We start from the raw sequence: 14,930 nt of genomic DNA on the forward strand, positions 1-14,930 counted from the left end.
ATTTGTCACAAAACTCACAGCCTCCTGGGTACCTCTCAATGCTTGTCCTGGTTCTAGAGAGCCCCACGGATAGTTGGTAAGAAGGGTAAGAAGGAGGATGACTAAGGGAGGCAAGACTCTTCCCTGGAGGAACAGACTATGTTCCAGGGATGTGGTGTACCCACTGACAACCAGTGCAAGCTCCACCATTCAGTGGGAGGAGGTGGGTTTGAATTTCCAAGACAATGAACAAGATGCTGTCTGTGACCTGGTGATGCTGAACTGAGGCACCCCAGGTCAGTCATCTAGTCTGTGCTGGACCCACCTCTATGGGAGTGACATTCTGTTTCTGTTCTGACTATGGCCTTAATTGGGTATAGAAAGGAAAGCTGGAATCAAGATTGACCACACCAACCTCAGGCAAGAAACCCTTTTATTGTTCTTTTCTTTGAGCTTCATGAAGCAATGAGAATATCCTAGACAAGAAATGCTTTGGGACTGTGAGAGGGGAAATGGAAACACTGATGAAATTCTAAGTTACAGGAGGCTCTGGGCAGTTCACCACCAGAAACTGAGCCTTTGGTCACAGCAGCTGAGGCACAGCCTGTGTGACTCTGGGCAAGTGCTCAGGGCAAAAGTTTGGGACTGGGTCAGTGACTGGCAAGGCTTTGGTGACCGGAAGACAAGTTGGCCAGGGAGTCAAAGGGAACTGTAGGAGATGGGTTGTGTCTTAGACCCTTTCTGGAGGATCTGACAACTTCAGGGCCATGTCCCTGCCATGGTCACATCACTGAGTCTTTGTGTTCAGTGTCCCCTTGTACTGCTCCACTAGTGACCCGATCCACTGAGAAGTTTTCTGTCTGGCTTCCTCCCAGCTGACAGGTGGCTCATAGCCCAGATCTCGCTGAGCTTTCTTGTAGGAGAAGGTGATCACACTATTTGTGAATGTGACTGAGCAACGGTTAAAAGGAGGCTGGTAGTTGTAGATTGGACGCAGCAGGAAGCTCACAGTTTCCAACAGGAAAGCAAGCCAGTAGAGCAAGGGCAGAGGAAGGCTCCAACTGGAATCAACGTGGAAGCCCCAGTCCTTGCTCAGGGCATAATGTAAATCAACAAAGCTTTGGTGAGGGGTTTCATCTGAGATGTAGTAGAACTGGCCTTGGATGTTTGGTGACTTCTTGGGGTCTCGTAGGCCCCTGGCTGCCAGAATGTGTGCCCAGGCTGCATTACTCACAAACACTGGGTTGATCACAGAGAATTTGGCAAAATTGTCAAGTGTGCCATTATTCTTGAGTGCTCTATTTACTGCATCTGAAATGTGTTGGCTCCCTTCCCCATAGATGAATGGGAGTCTTAAGGCACAAGTGTGCAAAGTGCCACCATCTTTCAGGGTGCACCCATTGGCTGCCAGCACTGCCTTCTCAGCCATCTTTTTGCTGTATGGGTAAGGATGAGACCATGTGCTTTCATGATTATCTTCTTCGCAGCCATTCTGGATGATCTGCTTATAGGAGTTTGGTCCAGCCACAGACACTGAGCTGCTGTAGATGAAGACTGGGACACTGGCTTCCACACAAGCATCCAACAGGAGCTGAGTACCTGAGTATGGGAAGTTCATCATTTCTGTTAGGAAAGAGGCTGAAGGATCCACTGAGGAGTCAGATTCATCCCCACTTCATCCCCAGTGGAAGGACTGCTACAGATCTAAACACATTCTTACCTGATCTTGACTCAAATTGCCATTCTGTAGCCACAGAATAACCCCCAAATTAAAAGAGGTGACATTTAGATTCTGAAAAACAGGGGATTTCTAGGTTTCTGAGTTTATAGAGCTATCTCTGTCTTTTCCTCTGTCTCTCCCCGAACCTCTGTCCTGGTTAGCTTCTGTTGCTGTGATAAACACCATGACCAAAGGAATGTGGGGAGGGAACAGTTTCTATGGCTTCTATGTTCCCATGGCAGTGTGTCACTGAAGAAAGTCACCCAGGAACAAAGGCAGAAACCATGGAGGAAAGTTCTTTACTGCTTTGCTTCCCATGTGCTCCGCTTGTTTGCCTGTTATACAGGCTTTGAGGGCTCTCTACTGAGGAAAGGTCAGGATCTGGTCCAGAGAGGCAGTGTGTAGGAGCCCAGATGGGAGAAGGGCTCCCACATTTCACCAGAGGGTACTCTTGAGGAGAGAGGGATAAGAGATATTAGATAGAAGGAGAGAGGGGGTGGAAACAGAAACACAGGATAGCCTTGGGTGGGCTTGGGTCATTATTAACCTCTCATCTCCTGTCTCTTCTAAGGGGCTATTTATAGGAGTACCAAGGGGTGGAGCAAAAAACCTCCTCCTAGCTCAGCCAAGTACAGACATTTCCAGCCACCTGGTCACCACACATGTGGTCAAGCAATCCTCTAATGCAGTTCTGCTGGGTAAAGCAAGCTCGGATCTCACTAGGAAATCTTAATGACCCTACAAAGCTCCCCCTTCTTGATATAATAATGCCCCCCCAATATGTCCCTCAGATAGACTGTGCCTGTCTCAGGTCATTCTTGATTAATTTGACATACACAGATTCAAGAAGCTATCAAGAAGAAAGTGGCCCATCTTTGGTTACCAGCCCTGGCAGGAGGGGGTACAGAGCCTAACTTAACTGTGGCCCAGGTCCCTACTAAGATCTTGCAAACATCCACAGAGATCTCCATAGCAGCCACACCTCCCAGTAAAGGAGTAGAGGAGAATAAAAATGGGATATCCCTTTTGGAATAGGTCTAAGTTGACTACAGCAGTCTTAGCTGCACCAAGCTTCTTTTCTAAACCAATACTCTTTGCTAACAGATGTTCAATAAAATTTTCAAGAGACTATTTTGATTCCCAGGAAAAAACAGTCATTTCAAAACACTTCAAAGTATTCACTCATGTAAACAAAATCTATACCAATTATAAAGACACTTACAAACTAACTCCATTGTGGGAGACCTACTCCTACCTAAACAGAAACGGAAGGAGTGGAAACTTCTAGGAAGAAGGCAGGAAAGTTCCCCCTAATTATGATACCTTTTTGCTTAAGTTTTCCAGGGGCCACTGAGACCATAAAATTATATTTTGAGCTATCATTAAAAGTGTTCAAATATATCTGAAGGCAAAAGAGTAATAAAAACAATTCTAGTATGCACACTTTTGACAAACTTACATTCAACATTTACACTTTTTACATTCAACATTTATACATTTTACATTCAATAATTACACTTCTCACAATCAATATTTACATTTTTACATGCTTAATTCAAAAGGAAACTCCAAAGAACTATTTTACAAACTTACCTAGTAAAATCACTTAACAGATCTAACTTACATTCAAAATCAAATTCTATTAGCAAACATCTAGAAGAGATTTCTTAACAGAACTATTAACAAGACAGGAAGTATGCAAATCATTTCTAAAGGTCAGAGTTAATAGTCAGCTTTGATATCATTCTGAAAGTTTTCCTGATAGTTTGAAGTCAGAGCCTAATTCATCAGTGACTTTAAGATTGACTGCGGGTAAAATTCCCTTTTCTTAATTATTTAAAGCTGCTTTTTAAGATTATCATGAGCGTTTCAATGATGTCAATGTTTCTCTCTTGCATTTCAAGCATAACCCCAGATTCTTTTTTTTAATTTGCCCATAATATTTTTCCTTTTTCAGATCCAAAGCAATTTCCCAGTATCCAGACCTCTTTCCCTAGTTTTCTAAAGGGTTTCAAAGTGACTTGTTGACAAACAGTATCAGCACTTTAATTGCTTCCTGACAGGCAACTGTTCACCTGTTTCTAGTTCTTGAGAGGCAAGCTAACAATGCTTGTGGAAAAAATAGCATTTTGACCTGGAAAAACACTGAAAAAACAGAGTTTAGGGGCAGGGCAGTACCAGTGTCTCTTTTACAGACTTCATTTCCCAAACTGCCTTTCTCTATATTGTCACACTGTTACAAACCACATTATGGACTACGTTTTCCAAGTTGCCTTTTTCTGTCCCATCCTGTTACAAATGAACTTTGTTTCCCATGCTGCCTTTCTGGTCCTCCACAGTCCGGGGTCCATTGACTTGGTTTGTGTTCATACAGAAAGTCAAGATCAGGAGAACTTTTTCCACACAGGAGGTTTCTGTTCTCCCTGAACTGCTGGCATTGACGGGTGGACTTCCTTCACCTAACATTGTCCCCAGAGTAGTCCACACCTGTCCACATGTGCACACTCAGACAGGCATTTTGGTAACCCTTTGACCCCTCCCTCTTGCCCCCTCCCCCCTGCACCTTCTTCAATCTTACCCCCACCCCTGTTTTACTGGGTAAGTGAAAAAGTAAAGAGACTACTTGAAAAGAGAGCTTTTTCTTTCTTTTTTTTTTTTTTAAGCAAGATTTTTCACTGATAGAGAAAGAAAAGAAAGCTTTTCCAGAGATGTTCTTTTCTCAGCCTTGGGTGCTGTAGAGCCCCACCTTCTGACTTGGGGCTGGTAGTCAAGGAGGCCACTCTCCTTTCCCAATGGCCTTGTTTGTATGCAAATTTTGCCTTAGCTCTTCCAATGTTGCCTTTATAGCTGCTGAGAACTTAGATCCTGCAGCTTTTCCCCCTGGGTCCTGTTGCTTGGGCTCCATCCTTCAGTGGGGAAGCTGACCCACTCTGATCTCTGCCTGTACTCTCCCAAGAATCTATTGCTAGTCTCTTGCCACAGGGGATTTGGGCTAGGGTCTAAAGTATCTGCTGTTTGTCTAATATCCACTGGATGGGGAGAAAGGACCAGCAGAGAGGATTTGCCCTGTTCCAAGAGGCTTTTTGTTTTTTCTTGAGCAATTACAGGTGATTTTCCCATACTGATGGATTTTAATTCCAGATTATTTAATTTTTGCCATTATAGAAAGAGAAAAAAATCTGAGAAGAAAAGACCTGAAGAGCTTCAAGTTTTTCAGAGAGAGATTACTAAGTTTTTCCCAAGAAAGCTTTCAGTTTTTGAGAGAAAGATTACAAATTTTCCCCAAGACTTATGTTCTCTAAACTTTGCTTCTTGGCCAAGGAAACTAATTCTGATGGTGAATTTATCATACTGTAATTATGTCAGTGGAGTGAAGAGTTTTATTTCATCTGCATCTATCTCAGGGAAAATTCTTTCTCTGCCACTCAGGACTTAAATCTAAGCTGTTCATAGGCCAAATCTTCCACAGGAATCTTTCTTGTCCATTTTTCTCATCTTTGATAGATTTTTCTCTGATTCTTTCCCAGAAATTTGCATTCATAGTCCCATAGTTGAAAAAATCAAGGAGATAGTTCCTCTATCTTGTTGCTCATCTTATCCTAAGGTTTTTCTACACAATATTCCTACATTCTACCTTATTTTTTTCCTTAATTTTTATAGATAGAAATTAAGAGAGAGAGAAAAAGAAAGAAATCTAGATAGAGAGAAATATACACTGCAGCCTCACTTACATTTAGCTTTGGCCACCTAATTTTCAGTCTCGAGAATAAAATACTGTCACCTTTATTTTTAATTCATTATCGGGCATGCCCCCTTACACCTGAGACAACTCTACTCTCCCTTTTCCAAGTCGCCTATCCCTGTTTCTGGCACCATTTGTAGGAGCCCAGCTGAGAGACTGGATCCCACATTTTATGACAGGTTATTTTGAGGAGTGAGGGATAAGAGATATTAGATAGAAGGATAGAGGGGATTGAAACAGAAACACAGGATAGCCCCAGGAGGGCCTGCATCATTATTCACCACCCCTTCCTGTCTCTTCTAAAGGGCTAGGTAGAGGGATGCCAAGGGGTGGAACAAAAGACCTCCCCCTAGCTCAGCCAAGAGCAGATCTTTTTCAACCACCTGGTGACCATGCACGTGGTCAAGCAATCCTCTAATGCAGTCCTGCTTGGTGAGGCAAGCTCAGATCTCACTAGAGAACCTTTGTGGGCATTCACAGCAGGGAGTGGACATCAAACATTTGGAGATGGAGTCCACTCACTTTGGCAGGGAGAAGCAGGAGACCATCCTGGCTGTTTAAAGGTCCTGGGTGTGGCTTTGTGTTTTCTCTCCTCTGACTACCTGTGGGGCCTCTGTTCCCTCCTCTCTCAGCCCAATCTCTTCTTCTAAACATCAAGGACAACTGCCCTGAGTTCTGCTAGCTGGGCTGGCAAGCAGAGGCATCTGACAGACCCAGAGCACAGCAGGTGTTCCATGGCCAGCACTTGTAGCTAGAGTTTTCCTGCCTTGCCCACAGTCAGGACAAATTTTGTCACCTGCCAGTCCCACAGCCGCTCAGACCAACAAGTAAACACAGAGACTTATATTGCATACAAACTGTATGGCCGTGCAGCTTCTTGCTAACTTTTTATAGCTTAATTAGTCATTTCATACATCTATACTTGCACGTGCTGTGCTTACGCATTTCATGCCTGTCATGGCGGCTGCAGTTTCTCTGCTTCAGCTTCTGTTCCCATTTCTCTTCTTGTCCCTATTCTGCTGCCTGCCCATGTTTTTTTATTGACTCAGACATTTGACATATGACGTCCCAGCACTCTCCTTCCTGTCCTCATGCTATTTGACTGTTCTAATTTTCCCACACTCTCCATATCCTCCTGAGACACTGTACCTTTCAGGTTGATATCCACGATGGTCTGTCTGGGAACAGTACCAAAGAAGTCAAGGCTGGCAGCAGTGTGGATGACAACAGAGACGCCCTGGCAGGCTCTCCTCAGGCACTGGGCATCCAGAATGTCTCCCCTCAGCACTGTCACCTTGGCTTTTGTCTGCAGCTCTGAGGAACACAAAGCAGGTCATTGGGAAGCTTTCTGCACAGGATGGAAGTTTCCAGACACAGTATGAGTGACCTAGGCCTCCAAGGGCAGTCAGAGTGAGGAGATCCTGGGAAGGAGACCATTCTACTGAAGAAACAATAATTGCTCAACAGTCAGAATGTACCATTTGCAGGGAAGGAGGAAGCATCTGTGTCTATCCCTCCCTTTGTAGAAAATGAATCTGAGCAGTGAGATGTGATTTGTGCTTTGCTCACAAAATCAGAGTTATGGGAATTCATACAGTGATTAAAGCAACCAGAGAGGTGGTGGATGTCAAATGTAAAAAGGGAGAATTGGAATTTAATTGATAGAGAACAGGGAATCACTTGTGGATTTTCACTGAAGAAGAAACAGAGGCAGAGTCCTGCCCTGGGAAGCTGTTACAGTGCTCTCAGGTGGCAAATGGAAAGGCATGAAGACATAAGAGTAACCTGGGCAAGTAACAGGTTAATCAGATTGTGTCCTCCAGAGTTCCAGTGAGGAGGACCCAGAAGAGGGAGAAACGAAGATGGAAAATTGAGCTCTGCTCCTATAGGTCTTGATAATTTCTGAGACTGGGCTGAGCACAAATGAAGAGTGAGCTCAATTACAGAGAGGAAACTAGAGCCCCAGTGAGAGAACTCAGAATGGGATCCTATGGTGGGTTTAGGTGTGCATTTCTTATTGGATAGATACATTGTAAATGAGGCCACCTCCAAGGGACCATAGTACATCCAGGGGCAATGGATAGCTTCAGGTTCCTCTCAAATGTATAGGATGATACTAACTAGCAATCACAATGTCACCCAAATTAGTTCACAAAATTGATGGTGTGGCACATGCAGCCAGTATCTATACCCCACACTGGCTCGAGCTTCATAATTTACACATGACTTTCTCAGTTTGCAATCTTCTTTTGCAGCTATCTCATGAAGTTAGGATGCTAGTGTTCTTGGTATAGGTTGGGTGTAGTGGGTAGCCATTCCAGCTGTGACCTAGAAGTTCCAACCCCCATTGAGGCTTTGGTAATGGTCACGCCTACAAGGCAGGGCTGAGAGAAAACACTGTAGACCTGAGATCCGATGTGTGGGTTCTCTTGGTTCCTGGACCCTGGATGCTGGAGGTAGACCAAACAGAGAACACTGCTGGACAGTGCTACACCTTTTCCAGACCCTGTAAACTATCCCTTCATTTGTAAGTTAACCCACAAAATAAAACTCCCTTTTAACTATGTGGAGTGGCCATAATAATTCCACCAATATCTGGTGCCCAACCTGGGGCATGAACCCATGACCCTGACATTATGAATCTCATGCTCTACTGACTGAGCTAGAAAAGAATATACATTTTTCTAGTGAAGGCTCTATTGTCCCCCTGCCTCCACTCAATCCATGCCCACTTCTCTATGCACTCTATGAACAAGACTCATTTGGATTCAACTCTTTTGATACAATCAGGTCAACTAAATATGCAATGAACACCAAAGAATACTTTGATAGAGGCAGAAGTAGAAATCCAGAGCTGGAGAAATCCTTCTTGGGACCGATTACAACCTCTCCTGAATATGTCTACTGTAGCCCTCTCTCCCCACTCAGGAAACTAGGAAGGCCTTGAAGTAGAGGGTGATGGGGAAAAGCCTTCTGGGAAGGAGGCAAGTACCAGGATGTGAGTCTCTTCCTGTGTGATTTCTCCTCCACTCTTCTTAGCAGCTGACTTTAGACAGACAGGGTCAGAAGAGTTGCTGTGACCAGGCAGGAGGAGCCCAGATGCAGGACCAAGTAGACTCACACATCTGTTCTTTGGGGGGTTCTGAGATACCAGGAGGTGACATCTTGAATGCTTTGTGGTAGAGCCACATCTCTCAGCTTGGCCAAGACACCATGGACTTGATAATTGTTCTTCACTGCCACATCATAGAGCTGATGCTGTGGTGTGAGCTGCAGTAGGAGATCCAGAGAGAAGCTACCACACTCCAGCCTTTAAAAGGACAGAGGTCACCACCAGTCCTCCTGGACCCCTACCCTACTTTGTCCTATTTTAGCTGTGGGATCTTGAGGAAGTCAGTTAACATTGTTGCACCCAAAGTCTGATGTCCCCAAAGACCACCATAAGACCAATCTGAATGCAAAGGCAAAGAGTCTTTTTAATTCACAAGTTCAAACGCAGGTCCTTTTTCCATCTACTCAGCAGTGGAGTGAGAGGGACCTTAATCAGTTACAGGATATGATTTTTATAGTGGTTATGGTGGGTGGTCTAGGGGATTTCCAAATCTGTAGAGTCACAAGCTCAGGATTGGTGCCTACTCCAGGTTGGAGATGCTTGGTTTGAACAGACTGGAGCGTTGCAGCTACAAGGAAATTGACATATTCTCTAGCAGTTTATGTCATGCGACTATATCATTTGCAGACCCCACATTCTCTGACCATTTGACATTCCATTTCTTACCTGCAGGAAACTTGCTCCCTGTGACAGCTATAGTATATAATCTGTCATATCCTTTGTGTTATAGTAGAAATGTCTGGAACTCATTTTTTTTTTAAATGTGGCTCTTATTTGTCTGGGTCTAGGGGCAGCACATCATCTGATGGGTTTCCCAGGGCCTGCTGGCCCCTGTCTGACCCTTCTCTGAGATGGCTGTAACCCTGTCATCCTTTCAAACATCTGTGTTGTCCCCTTGTGTATAGAGTCAGAAGACAAAATTTCCTTTGTTTTGGCATCTCATGGGGTGGAGAAATAAGGAGTTTCCACCATTAAGATGTCTCTGACACAATAGGACACCAAGATTCTCTCCTCTTACTGAGAGGAGGGACATTCAGTTGACAAAAATGCCTCCATATGATGAGTCTGTAGGCAATCCTGTAGGGCTTTTTCATTATTAGTGATTCATATGGGAGAGCACAGATCATTGTGGGTGGTGCCATCTCCATGTTCTATAAGAAAGCAGGCCGAGCAAGCCCTGAGAGCAAACCAGTGAACCCCACCCTCTCATGGCCCCTGCATCAGGTTCCTGCCCTGTTTAAGTCCCTGTCCTGATTTCCTTTGGATGATGAAGAGTGATATAGAAGCATAAGCCAAATAAACACTTTCCTCCCCAAGTTGTTTTTACTCATGGTGCCTCCTCATATCAATAGTAATCATTACTAAGATTCTTTAGATTATTTATTTCTTTGTTTGCTTGTTTGGAGACAAGGTGTCTTGGTTATTTGTAAGGAAGTTAAAATAGTAAAACATGAGGCAGAAATTTAAAGTTTATGTATTTTGGCATTTTGTTGTATGTAACAAAGGGAAACAAATGAGTATGGAAGAGAAGTGTGACATGTTTTATAAGGGTTTATGAAGATATATATAAAATAGGAAAATGTATCCAGAAGAAGGCAGAGGTAGTTTTTTTTTTTTCATTTTTTTTCTTTTTTTGGTTTGCTTGTTTGTTTCTGTGAAGATAAAGATGATCCCAAATTATAAAAGAGAAAGCAGACCAGAATGAAGGAAACAGTTGGACTAGTAGTGAATGGAAGTACAAGCTGCAAAGGAATTTCAGAAAGGCACAGACTTCTTGTAGGAGATACAGGGGTCCTCATGCCCACAGATGAGCACTAGGGGATCCTGGAATGTTAGCACATAGAGTTTTTCCTTCAAGGGAAGGAATGCATAACCAGTTGTCTGTCCAGAAGGCTGGAAGCAGATGTGCTTTCTAGTCTAGTCAACTTTGCACAATCTGTGTATTTGAAAATCACACTCGATCCTCCCCCAGACCCATATCATAGGTTATTTTCCCAATCTATAGACCCCATCTTTAAGGAAGGCATCCCTTGTACTTCATGAAAAGTTTCTGTGTTATCATGTCTGGTACTTATTTAGCTTACTTTGTTCCTTAAGGTTTATGTATGTATGTTTTATTGTGCACATGGGATTGAGTTACTTATCACCAGGAAAATATTTGCTAAATTGTGCTGTGTTTAAATACACCAAAATTAAACTAGTCAGTGTTAGACTCCAGAAACTGGAACCAACACCAACTATTTAGAGGTATTGAACTAATTTCTTGCCTCCCAGAAACTGTTACCCTATTAGCATTGGTGCTCTAAAAGCCCTCTGAAACTTCTGGGACAGATGCACATGAGATCAAACAGTATTGACTCTTGTAGACTATGAACAGATTTCAAAGACTATTACCACCTGCATAACTTTTGATTCTCCATGTTCATATTAGGGAGTTTTCCCATTAAACAAAAAGCATAGGCTCAATAAACAATACGGGGAAGAGCAAAACCAGAGAGGATTCTTGCATCTGATCTTAATAGAGAACTGTGGCCCCTCCCCTACTTCTTTGGAAAAGGTGGGCCATCTAGATTCTGACATCTCCTGTGTCCTTAATTGTTTTGGCGATTTTTTTGTTGTTTTGTAATTTTTACCAAATCTTATAACATTTTATATATTTTACAAACTAAAAATATAATGTTTTTAATTTACTACTAACTTTGGGATTTCAGGAGGTCCTGAAATTCCAAGGGACCTATATGTTAGACCTATATTTACAAATATGCATTTATATGTGTCCCAAGATTACATAACATCTCCAGAGATCTGACGTGTTTAAATGTATGTTTTGTTATCATTGTTCTTATAATATAATATTACCACATGCTTAAAACAATATACAAATTAGCTTTTTTTTCTAATTCCTTTAGAGAAAAAATGGAATTGTATTAAAAATTTTGTTCTGCCTCAAAACTATTATGCAAATGGAATTTGTTTGGTTCTTACTAGGTTTCTCTCTCTCTCAGTGTGTGTGTGTGGGGGGGTGTTTTTCCTTTTAAAACTACTGAACTTCATTTACAAAAAAACAGTCAAGGGAATTGGGTCTGGGTAAACACCTGTGTGAGTTTGCTATGCTCTGTGTGTCTTGGTGATGTCTCAGCTGTTACTGTAGCAACCATCTGCCTGGGCTCAGAATTTGCCTCTGGGATTTCTGGCTACTGAATCTAGTATAATAACGGGGATTCATAAGTCATTTTGTTATAAATAATATTAAAGTTGTTTTATGCAATTCTACTTTATTCAAAAAACAGCTGTGGGAGTCTAGCATGGTTAAAAATCTGTAACAAAAATTAACTTAAAACTTGGAATTCTAAATTGGAGCTGTTCTGGGAAACAACTCTTGATTCTCCACCATTTAATCTAACAAAGTGTAGTCAGGCTCTGGCAGCCATCTTTGCTAGGGTTGGAGAAGAGGGAGGTCATGTGACTTCATTGGCATCTTAACTAAAGGTGACTACATGGAATGGGCCTACCAAGGAAGCAACAACAGGTGTCCAAGATAGTTTAGATTAGGATGTATTTTTGTATGATAATTCCTCTTCTATCCTGAGAACAAGTTTTACAGATGATAGATGTAAAACATTGCTAATTGAATGAGGTATTAAAGCAAGGAGGTTAGATATACATTCCTAAATCTGTCTGTGTTGGCCTGAACAGAACTTAGGTAAGGAGAGATCCTTTGCCAGAATGCTTACATTTTTCTCTTTGTGGCATAACTTGGCAAGGCCCCCTGAAATGTTCCGACATCACACTTTGTGTTTCTTTGTTTTAAGACTCTCTGAATGGGCAGAGTTTGGAGAGAGAGACAGGAATGGGGCTTCTCAGACCATGCAGGGACTAGTTGGAGGTTCCAGCTGAATAAGACTCTTACAACTATTGCTTGTTAAAACTCTGAAGACTATTAATTTAACACAACAATACTGGCCCATTATCATAAGATGCTAATTATTGCAGCAAAACAGATAAAATTTAATTTGACTATGGATTCCAGATAAGTGTAGCCCAAGAACTACACTTTCCAAACCTCTTGTTGCTCAAATGTGTCTTAAGGTGTGTGGACACTGAGTTGTGGTTGTTTGAATGAGAATGTCTCCCATAGGTTCATGTATTTGAATACTTGTTCTGCAGTTGGTGGAAAGGGTAGTGGGTGTTGCCTTTTTGTAGGCAGTGTGTCCCTGGGCATGGCATTTGAGGCTTCAAAAGACTTGCATCATTCTCAGTTAGTTCTCTGTCTTGGCTTGTGGGTCAAGACATGAGCTCTCAGCTGTTGCTACAGTGCCATGCTGCCTGCTGGCTGCCCTGCTCCCTGCCATGATAGTCATCAGCTCCAACTCTCTGAAAACTGTAAGTCCCCAACAATCTCTTTCTTTGATAAGTTGTTTTGGTCACAGTGTCTTATCCCAGTAATAAAAAAGTAACTAACATAGGCCTCAATCACCTCCCTTCTTCATAGGACCATATCACAACAGCTCTAGGTATTGGTTTATCTTGGGAAGGAAGGACAATCAAAGTCAAACTATGGGGTGTCTGATATGAGATTTTATACAGACCCTATCTGACAAAGTCAAGGGATTGGTGGGTGGGATCCAAGCAAAGGGATTGAATGAACTCTGGAGAGTATGGAGGAAGAAATGCATTCATAATGACCTCACACAGGGAGCAAGGGTCCTACACAAGCTACATCCACAGAAGGATGTGAGAATGGAGCAGCTGGGAAATGATATCAACCCAGTGCTTGCACTTGGTCTGGGGTGGAGGAGAGATACAGAAAAACATAAAGCACCTCTCCAGTAAAGTCTGTAGACACTTCCATTGAGGATGAAAGACAGAGAGGAGGAATGATGGGAAAGACATTGGAGGAATCCCCATGACACATATGAAGTCCACCTGGCCCTCAGTCTGTTTCTATCCTGTGTATGTGCTCTCTAGTCCCCTTCTCATTCTCTCTCTCTCTCCCTCCCTACCAACTTCATCAATTTACCTTTACATTATATTCACTTCCTGCCATGACCTTTACTCACCTAGTCTTAAATAAAAAGAAACTACAAAGCTGAATGAAAAATTTCAAAGGAGGCAGGTTCCCACTGCTCAGGTCTCTTGTTTAACAATCTTTTGCTAGTGTTGTACTATATTGCCATGTCCAGACCATTTAAGAAACAAAAGTTTCCAGCAAGGAGAAAACTGCTCTGCAATGTCTACATAGGAGAGCAGCCTGAAGGCCCAGGACCTGCCCATGGCCATGTTCTCTAGTTCTGGGTCATCCAGAATCCACTTTTTCCAACTATGCAGTGCCTTTGATGCTGTCTCAACTGTGATTGCTCCTGCTGAGGCTCTTCACAGATCCACCTGTTTCTTACTTGGTGACAAGAAAGCCCTCCCCATGCCCAGTTCGTGTTCACCATCTTCCAGGTCACTTACTGGATAATTCCTCCTTGTGTTTTGGAGTGAAGGACCTGAACAAGGCCCTGATCTCATTCACCTCTTTCTCCTGAGCCAACAAGCGGATGATCCTCTGGCCCAGAAACCCTCCTGCTCCTGTCACCAGGCAGCTCCACCCCGGCATGGTCAACACAGGACGCAGATCTCAGTGGCCTCAGGTGTGGTGTAATGTCACCCTGGGGAGGGATAGAAAGAGAGGTGCAATGGGTACAGAGTCATGGAGTTCCTACTATGATGACACAGTAGAAAAAGATGTCCTCAAGCTTGTTCTTGAACATTTCTCTCATAACATCACTTCCATGATTCCAAAATGTCTGGGTCTTATTCAACAAACAAGCAAAAGTTCAGTTCTGCAGCAGACACCAGATGTGCAACCTCTAAGTCAGGTCAGCTCTGACACTGAGACACTGTCAGACCTCACATGTCAGGCTGTGCCCCAAGTTTCTTCCTCTCACATGAGATGCCACTTCCAAGCCTCAGACTGTCTTACCTGTGCTTCTGAGAAAGCGTGCACACACTGGGGTCCTTCAACCCCTCACTGCATATGGTTACTTACTGCAGCTCCTCTTGGACTTCAGGGACCAACGCTTACATCCATTCGCTTCTGTAGCACGAATCTTAAAAGATCTTATAAATAAAAACAAAACTGGAGTCAGGTATTGGGGTGAACGCTGAGAGATCAGAGAAGCAGAACAAGCCACAACTAACCTCACCTTGCCAAATTCTCAGCTGATCCTGTTTCCTGGAACTAGAAGCCTCTGAGTCCTCATCCTAATGTATGTCAGCTGAACTGTTGATGAAGGCTAAGCTTAAAAGAATAAAAAGAACTCTAGTTCCATGTCCTCATGCCTTTTATACCGTTCTGATTGCTGCCATCACTTCCTGGGATTAAAGGCGTG

General features: G+C 43.0%; 1 protein-coding gene across 3 annotated transcripts; it reads right to left on the reverse strand.

Moving 5' to 3' along the window:
* Positions 1 to 380: 380 nt before the first annotated feature.
* On the reverse strand, positions 381 to 14,668 carry LOC114688619 (NADPH-dependent 3-keto-steroid reductase HSD3B3-like). Of its 3 annotated transcripts, none has more exons than XM_037206923.1 (4): positions 14,588 to 14,666; positions 14,011 to 14,207; positions 6,591 to 6,755; positions 381 to 1,578 (listed from the first exon to the last, which is right to left on the reverse strand). In XM_037206923.1, exons 2-4 carry the CDS (start codon positions 14,153 to 14,155, stop codon positions 767 to 769), a joined length of 1,122 nt encoding a protein of 373 aa, XP_037062818.1. In that variant the 5' UTR covers positions 14,156 to 14,207; positions 14,588 to 14,666; the 3' UTR covers positions 381 to 766. The 3 variants fall into 3 exon arrangements, with proteins under 3 accessions (XP_037062818.1, XP_028719016.1, XP_037062819.1); XM_028863183.2 differs by having other exon boundaries at positions 14,522 to 14,665; XM_037206924.1 differs by lacking the exon at positions 6,591 to 6,755 and having other exon boundaries at positions 14,011 to 14,668.
* Positions 14,669 to 14,930: the final 262 nt, after the last annotated feature.

This window comes from Peromyscus leucopus, chromosome 6 (genome assembly GCF_004664715.2).
Source record: "Peromyscus leucopus breed LL Stock chromosome 6, UCI_PerLeu_2.1, whole genome shotgun sequence".
In the NCBI taxonomy this organism is placed as follows: domain Eukaryota; kingdom Metazoa; phylum Chordata; class Mammalia; order Rodentia; family Cricetidae; genus Peromyscus; species Peromyscus leucopus.

What these genes read in the sequence shown, in the direction of transcription:
- LOC114688619 (XM_037206923.1), bottom strand. Translation starts at nt 14,155, where the DNA reads ATGCCGGGGTGGAGCTGCCTGGTGACAGGAGCAGGAGGGTTTCTGGGC. An exon ending in ACACAAGGAGGAATTATCCA is followed by an intron (nt 6,756 to 14,010) that starts GTAAGTGACCTG and finishes TGTGTTCCTCAG; the next exon opens with AGCTGCAGACAAAAGCCAAG. An exon ending in CGTGGATATCAACCTGAAAG is followed by an intron (nt 1,579 to 6,590) that starts GTACAGTGTCTC and finishes TCCCATACTCAG; the next exon opens with GTACTCAGCTCCTGTTGGAT.